This window comes from Dipteris shenzhenensis, chromosome 25 (assembly GCF_047967505.1).
Source record: "Dipteris shenzhenensis isolate YYH24624 ecotype China chromosome 25, Dip_SZ_1.0, whole genome shotgun sequence".
NCBI lineage: Eukaryota > Viridiplantae > Streptophyta > Polypodiopsida > Gleicheniales > Dipteridaceae > Dipteris > Dipteris shenzhenensis.
Genome location: NC_141620.1, coordinates 6,644,569 through 6,663,829, shown reverse-complemented (window position 1 = coordinate 6,663,829; position 19,261 = coordinate 6,644,569). Strand labels below are relative to the sequence as shown.

The 19,261-nt window shown below is 44.0% G+C and overlaps 1 protein-coding gene across 4 annotated transcripts in view; it reads right to left on the bottom strand.

Annotated features, from left to right (window-relative positions):
* The window catches only part of FTSH12 (FTSH protease 12), a 127,914-nt gene that overhangs the window by 77,542 nt on the left and 31,111 nt on the right, over window positions 1-19,261 (bottom strand). For all 4 annotated transcript variants that reach the window (XR_015543424.1, XR_015543425.1, XM_087396384.1 and 1 more), the window contains exons 3-5: window positions 9,707-9,972; window positions 9,200-9,459; window positions 8,766-8,843 (exon numbers count right to left, since the gene is read on the bottom strand). Coding sequence is in view for 2 of the 4 variants with exons in the window: in XM_087396384.1 (XP_087252510.1) it covers window positions 8,766-8,843; window positions 9,200-9,459; window positions 9,707-9,972 (604 nt within the window). In the remaining 2 variants the exon portion in view is untranslated. The remainder of the gene's footprint in view (window positions 1-8,765; window positions 8,844-9,199; window positions 9,460-9,706; window positions 9,973-19,261) is intronic.

Sequence of the window (19,261 nt, the reverse complement as noted above, 5' to 3'; positions counted from 1 at the left end):
ATACTAAGGATAAGATTTTTGAGGCTGATAAGTATGTTGAGAGCATGGATGTGGCATATCAGAAGGTGAAGCAAGCTATCCATAAGACTTATGCAAAGCAAAATAAGGTAGGTGATCATTACCGCCGTAAGCTAGTACTTCAAGAAGGTGATTGTGTTCGTTTGCGTTTTGAAAAGGTAAGGCTGAAAAGAAGTGGGGCAAAGATCAGTTGTTCCCAAAGCTCAGTATGAGATACTATAGGCCTTTTCAAATTTCAGAAAAGATCAGCGATGTAGATTATAGGCTGAAGCTACCAGAGCATTGGAGGATTCACAATGCCTTCCATGTGAGTCTCCTAAAGCCTTTCAAGGGGGATGTGCCAGAGGATATGCCTTTTGAGATGCAACCAGAGATTGAGGAGCTAGATGAGATCCTAGTTCCAGAGCAGATTTTGGCACATAAAGAAAGGAAGATCAAGGGTAGAGTTTCCCGTCACTATTTCGTGAAATTTAGGAACTATTCATCATTGCATGCAAAGTGGCTGGAAGAGGATAATCTCGCAGATACATCTCATTTGTTACAACTCTACTTGGAAGCTTTTCAGCTTGAGCCAACTTCGGTTGTGTCTCCTTCAAGCTCAACAGAGCATAGATCTGGAGTATTGCCTGATGCTCAAGAGAGGGGTAGTATCTATGTTGCTTTTAAACGGACAGGCTCATATATCTAGAGGTTGCTTGGTGACATTGTATGTTCACCCGAGGTACTGCTTGCTGACAGTATATCTGCCTTGAGCCTTCTATGATCAGTGTACTAGTCACCATGAGATGGTTTTCACAGTGTAAATGGATTGCTATCCTAGGCTCTGAACAGTCATATAGGCTATGTCATTTTGTAGTACATGCTTCTCTAATGTATATTCACATGTATTTCCGTAATTGCATATCCTAGTAACATCCACATGCAATCGAGGTCGCTTGCCATGTTTCAGGAGAGGAGAATCTCACGAGGGCGTGAGTTTGAACTTACATGTGGGCAAGACCCTGGAAAACTAAAGGGTAAGGCCATGGGGTGTGGACGTGCAAGATTTCCTCCTAGGGAATTGTGCCTCGAGGGTAAATGTGGGGTTAAGGCTCAAGAGGGGCCAAAGGACCTTAGAAGTTTAGGTTGGCCATTAGTTTGAACTTAAAAAGTGCCCCACTAGAGGGGCATGGGGCAAATGAAACGTAGGAGCCACGTGGCACCTACTAAAAAGGCTAAGGCTACGTGCATGGCACAAGGGCTAGCTGGAAGCACCTGGATTTTCACGTGAAGTTGCGTAGGTGTGGAGGAGATTCCATACAACTGATGGCGTGAGCTCTGAGAGCTAGGTAGAAGGATTTTGGTACGGGAGCTAAGGCGCAAGCTACTCATCATTATGAGAGGATGGAGGCAAGCTAGTCTACTAGTTGTGTGTACGGGACTGTATGTAAGGGCAGTACGTCCGTACGGGACTGAGCATATAGGCATACGACTATGTACAGACTGTTGCTGACGCTCGATGTACGTACTGCTGCTCACGGACTGTATGTACCATCTACAGGAGTGTAGTCTATGTACAGACTGGGTGTATGATGTGTGTATGGACGGCTATGTATAGGCTGACGCTGGGCTGGGCACACAGGGCTCTCTAACTGCGAATTGATAGAGAAGGGCTGGCTGGTCTCATTGAAGCTCTTGTCACGAAAAGTATTCTCACCAAGTGGTCTTTTACTTATTATAAGCCCCTTTTGATGTTGGCAAAGTAAACATGCTTTTTCTTTCTCTCTGATCTAAGCAGATACATGGCCAAGTGAATCTTGGCTGTACGGACAGCTGCTTGTGAGGCGGGATGGAAAGTGTGATTCCAAATGGGTATGCATTAGCTCTTGAATGAGCCTGGTTCAAACTCCGAGCTGGTTAAGAGTCCTCACATGCCTCATTGTGATTGCCTTCAGCTATGAGTTGCTTTTGGAGGGACTTAGAGAGCAAGGGAATTCACAGTGGATGCTTGCAGTTCAAGTTCTTGCTTCGGAGGTTGTGCGCAAATCAGCTATACATTCATCCATTGCTTGGGTATTTGAGCGAGCCAGTGGACACCTGTGGCAAGTGAGGGGAGTTGCGTGAACCCACATGGGCTGCTAGCAACAACTCCAAGACATATGAAGGTGTTTGAACAGAGTTTGATGCCTATGGCCACTGGGTTAGCAGAGCCCAGCAGGATTATTGCTTCGGACATAGAGGCCTAGTCAGAGTGGGAAATGCATTGAATGCAAGTGAGATTGATTTCATTGTGCATCTTATTTGCTGGTTTCTACAATTAATAAAAAATACCAAAAGGGCCACCAAGGGTTTGGGGCCAATCTATGTCTTGGTTCTGGAGCTGGAGCACTGTAGCTCCCAATCCGTTTTTAAGTTATTTGCTGAATTTTGTTAGTGTGAAAGAATTGGTTGGTTAGTTGTCTAATACCGCCCTCTTGTTGGCCTTGAGGCCAGTTTCAGACTGTGGAGGGGAGAGAGAGAGAGAGAGAGAGAGAGAGAGAATGCAGCACTAGGGGGCAAATATAAGGGCTGCCCCCCCACTCCCCGAAGTTCTTTATTTTTACAACTGGCTCATGGAGGAGCGAGAATCTAATACATGAAACTTTGATTCTAGGAGCTTAGAAGCTCACTTATTTATAAAACTAGGGCAGCCATGCTTCTTGGCTTTGCCCCTAAAAGCTAAAGCTTTTCAGCCAGGAAAAGCTGGCTGAATTGGTCTTTTTAGGAAAAGGCACCCATAAAGCTAGATTTGGCACTTCCTCTGTGTGGGCCCTTTCCTAAAAGCTGGTCGTCCACCTTGGCACAATTTTCCCCTTAAAACGTGGGCCGTTTTACACTCCCCAAGGTCCTCCACAATTAATAAAACCATATCCAACAATTTAACCCAGTAGAGGTTAGCTAATTCCTTTGAATGCTTCAAGTGGGTATTCCCAATTCCAAATAATAATTCCAAACCGATATAGCTCTGGATTCCCCCGCATGCATTCTAGTTCTTAGGTCCATTGTGGTCGTCCCCATGATACACATTACCCAATGCAAAGCAAAGGAAAAAGAAACTTCCTTTAGTTGACTAAAATATACTTTCTTTGACCAGAGTCAATAATAAAAGGATTTCTCTTTATTTCTTGGGATAAATACAATTCCGTGACATCCCTTCGGCTTCTAATCAATATTCTCAATTGAAAAGCTTCTTGGTACAATTGCAAAACGTGTGGATGCTCTGAGAAAAACTCTTCATCCACCCACTTGGCGTCTAGTGCCAAGTTGTTCTTGAACTATACAAGGTACCTGCGGGTAAACTTGCATTTAGGCCCTTTCTTCTCTATTCTAGTTGGAGGATCTCCTCGATCCGTTCCATCTCTGGTGGTCTTCTTGAACTGCTTCCATGGGCTCAAGTCCCTAATACTTCTTTAGAAGACTCACATGGAAGGCATTGTGAATCCTCGATCCGTTCCACCTCTGGTGGTCTTCTTGAACTGCTTCCATGGGCTCAAGTTTCTAATACTTCTTTAGAAGACTCGCATGGAAGGCATTGTGAATCCTCCAATGCTCTGGCAACTCTAGTCAACATGTGACTTCGTTGATTGGCTCTGACTTAGAAAGGTCCATAGTATCTAATTGAAAGCTTGGGATACAGCTTTTCTTTGCCCTTCATCACAATGAGCCGTGCTTTCTTGAACTTGAGAGAGACCCAATCTCCTTCTTGGGGATTCATTTCCCTGCTATGCTTATCAATAGCTTTCTTGTGCTTCTCCCTCGATCTTTCAACCGCTGTCCAAAGAGAAAGCTGTTTCGAGGTCTCGAACATACTAGTCAGCTGCAAAAATCTCGTCCTTGGTCCTCCAAACAAGCGGCAAAATTACCGTTCCACAAACCCCTCCAAATGGGGCTTTCTAGTGGAGCTATCAATGGTATTACTTTAGGCTAATTCCACACAAGGAGATACTTTTCCTATTCATCTTTTTGCGAGGTCTAGAACCATGGAATTGGCAATCCCCCTTTGACCATGTAACTATGGTGAGTGAGAAATCCAACTTCGTTCCCCTGTTATCAAATAGTGCTCTCCAGAACAAGCTGGCCATCCTCAAATGTCGGTCACTTACTATAGACTTTGAAATCCCATGGTGCTTGAAAACCTATGCCAAAAACAACCTTGCTTTGATGGTCTTTCTGACAAAAATAAGGTGATCTTGCTTGCTAAATCTGTCAATTATGGTCCAAATCCATTCTTTGACCATGAAAGATCAAAGATGAAGTCCATGGCTATACTCTCCCATGGAAACTGGAGTACCGGAAGCGGCATCAAAAGTCCTAGATCCTTTTGTCCATCTATAACAAACTTGTGATATCCTTCAGCATGCCTGTCCAAAAAAGGGTCTTTCTATGCCTTATGTCATTGAGGAAATGCCTCAGTGGCTTGCATAAGGAGGTGCATGTGACTCCTCCAAAACTTTTATCCCCATATACCCATCGATAAGGGAGTACTAGCCAGTTAGCTAGCCTTTTCTGAATATATATTCATCATGATATCCCCGAAGTCCAAGTCTATAGATAGTCCTCTTTCATGTCCTGAAGGTCCCTATGATAGGCTATTGTAACATTATTCACTTGAGTCTTCTTGAGAGAGCATCTATGAAAGCCACTCTTTAAATCAAAATAGTAGCTCCTTCCAATTTATCTAACACATGATCTATGCATGGAATCGAAAACATGTTCCTGACAGTCATCTTGTTGAGGGCTTTATAATCAACACACATACAATAGGACCTATGTGACAATCTTAGAATGGGAGGACTTCACCAATAGTTTAATGTGTTAATGATATCATAGCCAAAGAGTGTGGTGATGTGATGTGATGTGTAGGTGTGTAGTACTAGGAGTTCTAGTACTAGTTCATGTGTGAGTGCCACTGTCACTATGGGACTTGTCCCATATGCACTTGGTGCTAGTGTGTGAGTGAGTAGCCTATATAAGGCTTGTACTTCACTTTTCACAAAATACTTGATGAATGAATGAAAGCCTTCATTATGTCTTCATTTGAGTATCATTTCCTCACACCCTAACCTTCTCTCTCTCTCTCTCTCTCCACCATGTTTCTAACATGGTATCAGAGCAGGTTTCACCCTGCCATATCTAACACGTCATCCTAGACCTAACCCTAATTCTGCTCTAGCCTATCTTTCTGCAGCCGCCTCAGCCCTTCTCATTTTCGCCTCAGCCCAGCTTCATTTCGCCTCTGTCCTGAAGCTCATTTGCCCTCCTTTGTGCCCACGTAGCTTCTCCATAGCCTGCCTCTTCATAGCCGCCTCCAACCGGACTGTTCAAGAGCTATTTTCTACCTCTGTTTGGGTCTATACAGCATAGTCGGCCACTCCCAAGCAGTTCCAGCGCCATAACCTCCATCTTCGAGTTGTTCCAGCCCCTGCAAGTGCTGCGTGGAGGCCAGCCTCTGCATTTCGGAGCATTCTCCAAGAGCTGTGTGCATTTCAGAGCATACCAAGCTGATTTGGAAGCAGCAGAATGCTAAGGCCATTGCCCTCAGTGGTCTTTGCTTGGCCGACACTCTTATCCATCATGTGGGCTTCACCAGCTAAGGAGATTTGGGATCGCCTCGAGACATTGTTTGGTAATAAAATGACCAACTCTAAAGTCTTTCTGAAGCTCAAGTTTTATGATTTGAAAATGGAAGAGAGTGATGAGTTAATGATCATCTAGCACAATTTCAATCTCTTGTTCAACAACTCTCAAGCCAAATGACGAAGATAAGATGGTTGTCCTTATGAAGAGTATGTATAGAATTTCTCGCTTGAGCAAACTCTTGAAGTCCTTCACCTTGCCACTACCACGTTTGATGATATGGTCGCACTACTCATTGAGAAGGACCGTCGCAATAAGGAAGCCTCTCTTACCTCTCCTGGTGATCAAGCATTTGCTTCCACAACCAAATGGAAGACCAACAAGAACATTATTTGCAAGTTTTGCAAGAGGAAAGGACACATTGAAGCTCACTGCTTCAAGAAGAAGGAACACCATGCCAATCTCCTTACTAAAGAACAAACTGAACCTGAAGAGCCCCTTGAGGAGATACATGTAGCTGCCGCAAAGGATCACAGCCTCTCTCTTGACGACGAGGACTCATACAACCAGGATTGGGCTTTCTAGGCCCTCTATGCTATGTGTGTTTATGTTGAGTCAATAAAGGTTCTCAGTCTTGAGTTGTCCCTCTAAACTGAATGTATTTGGAGTCAATAAGAGGTACTCTAGCCTGGGTTGTCCCCCAAAAATGAATGTATTGTCTTTTACTTTGGTTTGATGATATTGACAACCTAGTTCAAAGTAAGGGGGGGGGACGAGTGATGGTTTGCCCTTGCTGGTCACAAGCTGACTGACAAGTCGCTATCACACAGGAGGTGTTGGATAGTTGGAGTTGCTCTTTGAAGTATTGTGGCGGAGAGGGGATTGGTCTACTCTTGCGTGTTGGGTCTCACACTCTTTGCTCTGAAGGGGGGTGTTGGAGATATCATAGCCAAAGAGTGTGGTGATGTGATGTGTTCGTGTGTAGTAGTAGAAGTTCTAGTACTAGTTCATGTGTGCCAGTTATGTGTGAGTGTCACGTGTCACTATGGGACTTATCCCATATGCACTTGGTGCTAGTGTGTGAGTGAGTAGCCGATATAAGACTTGTACTTCACTTGTCATGAGATACTTGATGAAATGAATGAAAGTTCTCATTATGTCTTCATTTGAGTACTCCTCACACCCTAACCTTCTCTCTCTCTCTCTCTCTCTCTCTCTCTCTCTCTCTCTCTCTCTCTCTCTCCACCATGTTTCTAACATATTGGTGAGTAGTCCAAATCTGTGCAGTGCCATGCTAGAGGTATCACCTGCTCTACGCCAACCTTCGTTACCCACGTCATTAAATTTGACCAAAAAAGTGACACAGCTTATTGGGAGCTGATTCACTCCTTGTAGTGTCTCCTCTGTTGATATATGGAGTGCAAACATGGGGTGTCCAAGCCCTTGCCTATCCTATGAGAAAGCCATATGGTAAATGGTCTTGTTGCCATAGTTAAGCCATAAGCCTGAACATTGAATGCCCAACTGACCACCCAACATGGCCATCATCTGACCTCTCATCCAAAGATCAACGAGCACCAGGTGGCATCCATTGCTCTGTTCTTGTGAATGCAGAACTAAAACTAAAAACACTACCCTCCTAATCACACCTACAATGTCAACCCTATGATGTTGGCTAGAGGACCATCACCAAGAAAGAAAGAAAGTTTATTGAAAGTCATAGAAAGACCAAAGGGTCTATGAGACTGAAAGAACCAAATACAATAAGCCAAAAGAGTGGAGCCCCTAAGCGAGGATCAACACCCATGACGAATACAAAAAAGCCACAATCAAAAAGATCTCAATACACAAAGAGAAATCTTTGAGCTCATGCAGAAGATGGGGTTGGCAGCACTCCGATGATGATCGGGAGGCTGGCAGAGAGGTCAAGAGTAAGAGGGGGTTGGCGAAGTATGAGACTGTGGTGGCATAAAATTGTGATAGCACAATGATAGTTGTCGGTATGTGTGGTCCTTTCCGGTCTCCTAGCTATGGCCCTATGACGAACAAGTGCAATTGTCACTCCCCTCGGCCATGGCTCTGATCTGGTGAGCATGGAGGGGAGGTCCCCTAGTCTTATATGCACCTCAACCCGTTGGCGAGTTTGCCGTGGCTCTCACTCTAGTCCTCAAATTTGCCTGTCTTCCTGAGGGGCTAGTCGGTGCTGTCCAGTTGGAAAAACTAAGTGATCATGCTCTATGTGGAGTCTGGCTATACACCCTGATCTCACCCCGTGTCTTGAGCATCCTCATGGGCAAAAGTTCCCGCGCGTCTCTGATTTGGGTAGGGCAAGAAACTAGAGAAGGGTCCGAAACTGTCCCTGAAGAGACAATGATAGCGACCTCGGATCTCATAGTATACATGTGAAGGCGGAGTGCTCCCCCACCTTGATCTCCTACGGATCACACTAAAGATGGGGTCACTGCAAAGTCCAAACCAGAGAAGGGACTAGGGGTCAGATGAGGTGCAGCATGCAGGTTTGGCAAAGGGATGGGAAACAATCCGGTTGATTCAAAGCGCATACCTTAAGGTTAGATGCGGTTCAAAGCATCAGAAGCTTTCTAGAAGTCTTCGTACTGTTCCAAGTGTCCAGCAGGAACTTTACAAAAACCACCTTATGGTGATGCGACTCCTTCAGCCTCCGTGTGCCCCAAAGCTGTCACTCATCTCACAAGTCTCTCCGCCCTCTGTATTGCCCCTCTTTCTGCCCCCCTGATACAGGGCTTAAAGTAGGCATCCATATTGGGTTAATTCCTTCACCTAAACAATTTAAATCACTTTGGCATGATTGAACAATATATATCAAGTCTGCATGATTGGCAGATACTCAAACTGGAACAAATAAGTCCTTGCCTAAGCTTTGCAACATGTCTGTTGACATATTTTCTACTGGTAACAAACTCTGCATAATTATGAGGTACATATTTTCATCAATGATTTCGAGTAGGCCTTCTAAGGCCACTACTGTTTACAGGCCAGACATTTCCCTCTGGATGAATTTCCTTTTCCAATTGTAGCAAAGGGCTTTCAAAAATCCATTTGGAACCCCACTCACAACCATGCAATCAAGAGAACCATATATATAACAAACTGAAGAGAAAAGGACATTCTACCGTATACTCGGCTGGAAATCCTTCTCTCATTCTCACAAACAGCTTTTTGGTATCTTCAGTGTATACAGCAGCCTCAACCTGTTCAAACCACATGGTAACATACAAAAAAAGGGTGAGCAAAGTCTTCCAATCTAAGTTGCCACCACTTTAGAAGCTTTAGGTAGACTTATCACATTTATCCACACTAAAATCATGAGTATGAAAGGATTTGTTACTAAAAATGATGATGTCACATAAAAATAAAAGGTCTTAAACCTCGTGTCCATACAGATCTATTTATAAGAAAATATTTCCATGGTGTGCATCCCCTGTGAGATACAAACACACACTTATCACAGAAGCTACATGCACTAACCTTTGCTGAGTAGACGAGAACATCTAGACACGTGCATCACCTACACAAAAGAGATGACCAGTACTACTCAGATGAATACCTCCAATCGCTCAACTTTTGAGAGAAAATATGTGTATGGCAGCTTTGGCCTGTACTGCCACCATTTTTTGGCCATGAGAAATGCCCTTGATGGCCTTAGATCTAACCGCCTCTCCCTTTTCCTCGAACAGTTTTTCTTCACTTTATTCAAGTCAATGGGTATGACAAACTTGCTATTTTTTGCCCTCAAGTAATCTTTGAGGTCCTCCAGTTTTAACAGTTTGTCCCATGCTTGAAGTCTTTCCTGCCAGGTCGTTTTAGCTACAAGAAAAGCATCAAGTAAGAGGGAAGCTTTCTCAGGTCTTATCTAGAACCTCAGGCAAGCAGCTTGGTTATGAATTGCAACAAGTAATATAATACAGTCTCATGAGTCTCGGCTGCTGAGTGATACACAAATTTCTAACATCCTTGCCGCATCCAAATGCAAGGTAACCGCATAAATTGGTACTGATCATAACACCATACAGAAGAAATTTTGAGAGGCTTTTAGGTGCTAAGACTTACGTACCCCTGGATTCTGCCCTTTTCTTTCGGAACATATTAAAAGTGGCCGATGCTATACCCTTCAATTCCTCTTTTCTTTCTTGTGTCAGCTTTGGATTTCGCTCAATTAACTCATCCACATTTGAGGGAAATTCTTCATTATCGCTCTGGTCCCAAGGATTTTCACCAACATAAGACCTGTCATGGTATATCTCTCCATCTGGGCCATAGACATATCGCTGCATTCGTAAACCCTTTGGCATTTTCTGGCGCCACATTGCCTTGCGTAACCTGTAAGCAATACCGGAAAGAAGTTACAGATTCTCATATTAGTCCTATTTATGAACTAGATTACGAAGCTTAATGGCTACTGAGCACCATTGGAAAAGTGTAAAACAAAAGCATGATCATTACTTTGGGCTCAAGGTTACCACAAAACCCTCAGTCCCCAATCCCTATCTCTCTTTACTCCTTACCTCCCCTCTTCCCCTGCTGCTCACCCAAGGTGTGAGCCTCACAAATCCTTTGGGCACACCCATCAGCAACACATCAAGTGGAATGAATTGGACCAGCACTGCTCTCCTCCTCATCCAGCACAGCCGCTGTGCATTGCAGCAGTCCCTTCACTTGTGCAGCTGCACCCAGTTCAAGAACCGTTCCCCATGTGTAGGGCCCTTCACACAGCTTCTCTCCTTACCTACATCCCTTGCCATTGCAATTGGGCGGATGATAGTACGTAGGACTTGAACCATCCTCCACAAGTGTTGGGTGTTGGAAGCAATGGAAGCTCAAAAATGGAAGCACAATGGTAAAAAATGAGATGCTGTAATAGATTGCTGCAAAACTGAAGTGTGGAGGCTCCAACATAACAAAACCCTAGGGGTAACTGCCCTAACTGAACTAAGTGTCCTAACTGACCTAGATGGTATATAAACTAACTGTACCAATAGTCCTAACCGACTATAACTAGGCCTACAAGGCTCATACCAAGGTATAAGTGGCATCTATGGATAACCCATGAGATAGCCTACAAACCCCCCTCCATGGTATGGGCTGAAGTATCCTGGACATGGCTCAGGATACCTAAATAGCTAGTGTCATGGTTGCACATGTTCGTCCCGTAGGATATAGCAACCTATGATTGTACATAGTACAACAGATCAAGTTACAAAAGGTACTAAGTTTAAAGCTTGCCGAAAAGCCTCAAACTTAGGTCGAGGTAGAGCCTTTGTAAAAAGATCTGGCAAGTTGTCTTCGGTGGGAACATAAGACAACTCAATATCACCTGCTGATAATCGCTCTCTGACATAGTGATAGTGAACCTCAATGTGCTTTGTGTAAGCATGCAAAACTGGATTCCGTGCGATAGCCAACGCACTCTGACTATCAGTGAAGATGACGGTAGGAGCACTCTCACATGCACAAAGATCTGAAAGTAGCGAAAACCAGTCTCTAATGATGTGGATGCTGGCTTGCAATCCTCAAACTGAAAACGCTGCAAAAGCTGTCCAATGTATTTGGATTGTGACATCAAAATGCCCCCCTCACTGCTAGCAAATTGAATGCCCAAATAGTAGTGCAGAAGACCAAGATCAGACATAGCAAATGTCTGCTGCAAATCAATTTTAAAATCTGCAATTTGCTAAGCATGTGTCCCAATTACAAGCATGTCATCCACATACAGGACTAAAATCAGCAAATCTGTCCCACGCTTGTGGATGTAAAGGGTAGCCTCTGTAGGGCTGTTCTGAAAGCCAAGTATGAGCAAATGAGAATGAATTCTCAAATACCAAGCCCGAGGTGCCGGCTTCAATCCATAGAGAGCCTTTTTCAAGCGGCATACCTTGCTTTCAAAACCTTCAACCTCAAAGCCACAAGGTTGGGAAACATAGACCTCTTCTTGCAAATGCCCATGAAGGAAAGTTGTCTTAATATCAAGCTGATGTATCTGCCAATGAAAGTGGGCAGCAAAGGCAATAACAATGCAAATGGTAGTGATCCTGGAAGTGGGAGCAAAAGTCTCCTCAAAGTCAACGCCATGCTGCTGAGCATAGCCCTTAGCAACAAGACGGGCTTCGTAACGGTCCACTACACCATCAGCTTTCCATTTGAAAGGCATCAAACAATCATTCTGAAAGACCTTCATCCAACAATCATTCTGAAAGGCATCTTGATGACATAATGGCTCTTCATTGCATGCTCTAGCAACCAAAGCATAAGCAACAAAACTAGCATGCTCTTTCCGGACAGCTGCTCTCGTACGGGCTGGCAGAGGAGTGTCTTGTTTGCTGTCTTTTAATGTGTCAAGGAGCCAACGGAGTACCTTTTTAGGCTCCTGAATTTCTGCTCTTTCGTGGTCAACAGCCTGGTGCAAATGATCCTGATCAATGATAGGCATATCAGGCTGAATTTTTGCATGCACATGTGGCTGCAAATGACCAACAAATGGAGGAGGGCCAACCTCAGATGGAACATCATCCCGAGCATCGGATGGAAACAAAGGCATCAAGCTGTCAAATATGTATGGAGCATCAACAATGGGCTGTTTTTGACCGTCCAGCAAAGGCATAGTGGAAGATTCATCAAACACAACATCCCAACTGACAAAACACTTGCCCGTGCGGGGCTGATATAGCTTATAGCCCCTGCTCTCTGAACTATACCCAAGAAAAATGCATTTAACAGCTTTATCATCCAACTTAGTGCGTCTCTGTGAAGGCACATGAGCATAAGCTAAGCATCCAAAAGTCCTCATGTGGGAAATGCGAGGCTTACAACCCGTCCAAGCCTCATAAGGTATGATAGTCTGCAATGCCTTTGTAGGACATCTATTCAAGATGTAATTTTCACACAATACCGCATCCAACCACAACTTATTAGGCAAATGTTTGCCTTTCAACATGCATCTGGCCATTTCCATCACTGATCTATTCTTCCACTCAGCCACGGGATTATGTTGAGGAGTATAAGGCACCGTGCATCGATGATTAATGGCACGGGAAGCCAAAAAAACAGCAAACTCCTTCGACATGTATTCACCCCCCCTGTCTGTATTAATGTGAGCAATGTGCAGCCCACTCTCATTCTCAGCCAAGCCAATAAAGTGCTTGAAGCATGAAGAAACATCAGACTTGGATTTCAATGGGAAAATCCAAAGTGTACCTAGTGAAATCATCAATAAAAGTAAAAACATAGTAGAACCCCCCAAGAGCTGCAACCCTCATGGGTCCACAAACATCACTATGAACCAGATAAAGCTTACGTGAAGCACTAACTCTCGCATCCTTGGGAAACGCAGCACGGTGCATCTTACCAAGTAAGCATGGTTCACAAACATGTTTGGAAGGCATATGCATTTTGGGAAGATCCACAACCATATCTTCCTTATATAACTTCACCAGGGCTCCAAAATTGAGGTGTCCAAACCCTTCATGCCACAAATGAGTATTTGCCATGGTAGAATCAATAGCAAAAGCATGTGCATCCGCAAGCGCAGCATCATCTGAAGATCTGTCATAAGCATCAAGTCTGTAAAGACCGCTAGACAATGTGCCAGTCAAAACCAGGGTAAAGGCATGTGTAACGTCATACACTACACACCTCACACCATCAAAAATAACCTGAAAGCCACATGTAGCAATGGCTGAAATAGAAATGAGGTTCTTACGAATGCCTCGAACATAAAGCACGTGCTCTAGAGTGACAATACCACTAGAGACAGAAGTAAGAGCAACTTGCCCAATACCTTTCACGGTATATGATGCATTATTGGCACATGTGATACTGCCCCCCTTAGATATAAGCTCCAATGAGCTGAATAACTCCCTGCAAGAAGTGATGTGCTTGCTAGCACCACTATCAAAGAATCACGCATCACGAACATCAGAAACTACCATATAAGCATCATGAACATCAAAAATTATACTAACATGTAACCAAGAAAGCCCAATGGTGGTCTTGTGCGAAATTAGCGGACTCATGTCGATCTCTGAACTAGAAGAACCAGATACTGCAAGGCCGGACTCTTTCTTTTTCTTTTCAGATGCTATGCGCTTCCTGCATTCAGAAATATCATGCCCAAGTTTCCTGCAATAATTACATCTCTTCTTCTTTTTGTTATCCCCTGAAGAAGAGGCACCATGTGAATGATCAGCATGGGAATGAGAGGGCTTTCCAGCTGAAACCTTGCCTTTACCTTTTTGTTTGTGATGGGCAACAAATGCTTGATCACTAGCCATAGTAGCAGTGCGATTCACACGACTTTGCTCCTCCTAAAGAAGAAGAGCAACAAGCTGGTTAAATGAGAAATGATTGGCATCACCCCCTGCAACCAACCTCAACATAGTAGCAAAGCCTTGATATGAATCAGGCAACCCATCAAGGGTATTAGAAACCAACTGAGAATCAAGCATAATCTCATCAATGTTGGCGAACTGCTCTTTCAAATCCTTCACATTAGTGAGATAGGCATCCATGTTACCACCCTCATCAAGCTTTAAATCTTTCAACTACCTGCGGAGATAGGCGACCCTCGCCTCATTCCGCCCCTGATACAAAGATGCAAGTTGATCCCATGCTTGCTTAGATGTCTTGCAAGACCGAATATGAGGGATAATAACCCATTTCACTGAAAGAGCAATCAAGGCATGTGCTTTGGCATCACCACCATCCCACTGAATTTGCTCCTGTGAAGGAGGCAAAGCACCTAGAGCAGGAGGTCTAGAAGTCCAGGCTGTAGCAGTAGAACCATCACTTGAAGACCCATCACCTGAAGAATCAGAGGCTGCAGGTATAGCACCAGTAACAGTGCGTGTAGGCCTGGCCTCAGAACCTGAAACAATATGCCATAGATTCTTGGCAACCAAAACATGTCCCATCATGTATGACCACATGGGGTAATTGGTGCCATCAAGCTTGTCATCAGCCCCAATCAGCCCAAACAAATCATCTTTGCCACCAAACATGGTGCTGAAATACAAGACAAATGCACCAACTGGCAGAGCAAATGAGAGAAAAGCAACCTCTCAAAATCAAGTGCCAAGAATCTGCCCAAGCCTCAATGCTTATGGCTGCAAAAGACTCTGCTATCCCAAGGTGTACCTGTTGCAAGAAAAATCCCCAAAGGCAACATGAGGCCTTCCAAGGCAACACGAGGCCTTTCCAAAATGCAAATGAAGCAGAAATTGGAAAAAGCCAGTGCAACAACAGCTTACCCAATGATGTACAGCAGTGACAGGCTCTGAAAGCGAACAAATGAGGGCTAGAAATGAGAATTACAGCGAAAGAAGTGCTCCCACGAGGAGGAGAGCACGTAGAAATGGAGAGAAAGAGATCCAATGGAGAGAAGCTCGCAGCCTGAGGCAAAGGGATGCCAAATGAGGAGGGAAGGGCTCAAAGAGAGGTCTCCGGAACAATTCAGCAGCTTCAAATGGCTCCAAACGCCAGCACGCAGCTCGAGGTAGCTCCAAAATGCTGAGAAACCTTCAATATAACGTGCTGACGGAGTCCGTACTGCAATAAATGCAGCTGAAAGGTCTGTACAATGTGACAGGTCCGTACAGTTGTACAAAATTCTCTGACATTCCGTACGATTGTACAGAATTCTCTGACATGTCCGTGCAGTTGTACGGAATTCTCTGACATGTCCGTGCAGTTGTACGGAATTCTCTGACATGTCCATGCAATTGTACGAAATTCTCTGACAAGTCCGTACGGTTGTACAGAATTCTCTAACAGGTCTGTACAGTTGTACGGAATTCTCTAACAAGTCCGTACAGATGCTGCGAGCAATTAATGTGCAATAAATGCACCGATTTCGGCAAAAAAAGCTCCAAAACACCGATTTCCCAAGCCAAAAGTAAAGTTCTCGCGACAGAAATGCTCCAAGAGATCACAGGTCCTCACAGATGTGTAGAAAACCTCAAAAAACTTAGCAAATCAGCAAGAATGAGGGCTCAAAAGGCTACCAAACAGCTTGGGAAAGCTGTCAATGGCTGAGGGAATGGATTCCCGACCTGCTCTAATACCACTGTTGGATGTTGGAAGCAATGGTAGCTCAAAAATGGAAGCACAATGGAGAAAAGCGAGATGCTGTAATAGATTGCTGCAAAACTGAAGTGTGGAGGCTCAAGGGAGAGCCAACATAACAAAACCCTAGGGCTAACTGCCCTAACTGGACTAAGTGTCCTAACTGACCTAGATGGTACATAAACTAACTATACCAATAGTCCTAACTATCTATAACTAGGCCTACAAGGCTCATACCGAGGTATAAGTGGCATCTATGGATAGCCCATGAGATAGCCTACAACAAGCCTGGTCATGACATCCTTCCCACTACACGGACCTCCACATCATGCTACATGAAGTTCCCTTCGCAGCTCCAACCTGCCCAGTGTTTATCTAGAAAAGTTTCGAGAAACTTTTCGTGAAACATGTTTCATAGGTTTCTAGCAGAAATGTTTCGTGATTTTGATAGGTGTTTCACTGAGAAACACATTCTACTTATACATGTAAAATCCAAATATAAAAAGTATGTAGTATACTATATACAAAATTAGTAATATATAAAGTCTGTCAATTATATAGAGAGTAGGAGGAGAAAGAGGGAAACAGATGGGAGGGTTGAGATGTGAAAGTGGCTGTCCAAGTTTCAAACTGCCACCTTGGGCTCAAATGAAGCAAAGGAGAGAGATATGGGCAATGAAGAAGCAAGGATTTGTTGAAAATGGAAGAGAGAGAGAGAGAGAGAGAGAGAGAGAGAGAGAGAGAATGGAGCTGAAGGAAGCTGAACTGAAATTGCAGCAGCAAGAATGAATTACAAAGCTAGGGTAATCATAGAGACAAAAGCCTAGGATGGAGCCTAACTAGGATCAAAATATGTGTGGTAACTAACTCACCCACAAACTCAACCTGTAACTGAGGTTAGGGCGAAAAACCTTATAAAGGGAAAAAGTGCCCCTAGCCCTGAAATGCAAATGCTCTCTCTTTTCGTGACTGCTGCAGATTACTGTTCGTTTTCTTAAGTTCGCAGCAAATAAGAGGCCGAGATAGAGAAATGGACCTTGGATACGACCCTCCAATGGTAAAGAGCGCTCCCGACTGGAATTATGTTGTCTCTTCCTCAAGTACACGGCACATGCAACTTGAGTCGAAGTGGATGTGGGTGAGGTTAATGAATGTGACAAGAAGACACACAATGAGACATGAAGAGGCTCATAGTTCTTCATACCACCCCATTTACTCAATTGGGATACACTTAGCCCACTTAAATGACTAAGGTTTCCCCGCTACAGTCTTGGACCTTGTTAAACTGCACTCTAATGTGTCTACCCTCACCTAGGTGCCTAATGCATGACTCTTTTCCTTTCATTGATTAAAAAGTGTTACATGTCAAAATGTGATACCATCCAATGGCTTCAGCTCGATGGACCCTATCTACTCAAATGATCCACCGCCATAACAATGTTGGTCAGTGCCCACCATAGTATAATAATGCTCTAATGTCTGTAATTAACAAAATGGCCATTTTCCTTGTCATGACACTCCGATGAGCAAAAGTCTCTTCTGAAATATCTTGTGCCTTTTTCTTTGTGTATGCTTTCTCTTTGTACTTTTGCATTTGCATCGCTCATTAGCAATGTGGAAAATCTATAAGAACTCTTCTTCCATCCATTGTGCATTACTAGCTGGCTGGTTATAAACTTCTCTTTATACTTTTGCATTTGCATCACTTCTTTATAATCTGCAAAAAACTGTGGAGAATATATAAAGAACTCTTCTTCCATCTATCGTGCATTACTAGGTGGCTGGTTATAAACTTCAGTAGATACATATATCTCTATTTTCTCATGGATACTCTTCTCTTGATAGTACACAATCTCTAGAACATCAATCCCGTCTTCAAGTTCCAATTCCTCTTGATGCTGAATGTCCAAAAAATGCAGAAGTATCACTGTGTTATCTCTTCAATTGTTCACATGAAAGACATTCTTCATACACTAGTTAAATAGTAATCACTCTTCGTGGCTTAGAAGTGTGCATCTCCTTGTTCCGGGCGGTGGCAGCTGGAACGTACAACCTGTGCACGTTGCCTGGAATCTTTGGACTTTTGGGCGGGCTTAGGGTATTTGGGGATCCAACTCCCTGAGTTTGAGCTATACTCCTTCCATGTGCACATTGCTTGTAATCTTTGACCTTGGTGTATTTGGGTATCAAACTCCCTTGAGCAAGTCATATGCTCAGAATCCCTCTTCTGAATACAACACTATCAAAATCTCTCCTTCCCCACCTTGGATTGTTGGTCGTAGGCCTCCTTAATATGTTACTCAACAACCTGTAACATATCCTCAGCAAACTAGTCAGCAGCCCCAAAGAAAATTCTTTCGCCTAAATGTGTTGTTATTGAAGTGGGTAGAGATTGGCCATAGTTGATTTCTAGTGGAGCATCTTGGTGGAAGAGTTTATGGTATCTCAACTCATGTATGTTTTTTGCATATTGGTCATTCAGTTATGGCCTTGACCTTTTTGGGATCAACCTCTAACTCTATCTTGAAGAACTCACTCTTCTTTGTATTTAGGAACAACTGATTCTTAGGAGCTACATCTCCTTAGCAAGGTGATCCTTATGTTCTTCAAGTTTATTTCAAGCTCAATAATCTATATCTTATGTGCCTGCCCGGCCTCTATGAGGTCCGAGGATGATACCACTGCCTCTTTCAAGAGGGACACGGGTTTGGCCCACTCTCACGATTGATCCACTTCCATGACCAGATTTGTGTTGGGCTCTATCCGATTGAGATGTGACGGCATAGAGAGACACTACTGAGACAGTTCAAATAGCAACACGAGGTGATTGCCACAAGAGGCTGAGGTAGACCGAGCACAACGACATGTCACAAATTTCTATGCATTTGAGGTAGAGGAGGAGGAGCTAGTTGACATGATGGTAGCATGGGACAACAAGGAGAGACAACGCGACAATGCCAAGCTAAAGACACAAAGACCACACAAGGCATAGAAAGTGAATAAAGCACGCACGATTGAGGTCCAGTCTATCATAGCTCTCAACAGAGGAGACCGCTAAAGACGAGCCATCACTCAACATAGCCCATCGGATACAAAGGTTGAGGAGACCACATCCTCCACCACAACGAGAGACAACTCGACAGACGTAGACCTGGGACATCAATGTAGCCCACGGTCCACCGGAGAGCCACCACGGCAGCGGCTTTCAGATTTTGAGTCTCGGTTTCAACAGTTTGAGTTTAGAGTTTTAAGTTTGAGGCCTTATGCTAAGCTAACAGCAAGGTCCATAGCACGCCCTTTGCTTGAGTTACTTATCTTGACGTACTTTGTCCCATAGGCCCATGAGGCACAAACTTCTATGGATACCTGTTGTGCCTCCAGTGGGCATAATTCATGCCATCGAGCTTGTCCTCTTTGCTCGCACACGGGGGTCCCATGAAGCTATTCCAAATTTCATACTCCTTCTGTTGGTCCTGACAAAAACAATCCACAAGGCGAAGAGAAAGACATGCAAGGCAAGATGGAGGTGTGAAGAAAACTGCCTGGATGGTGT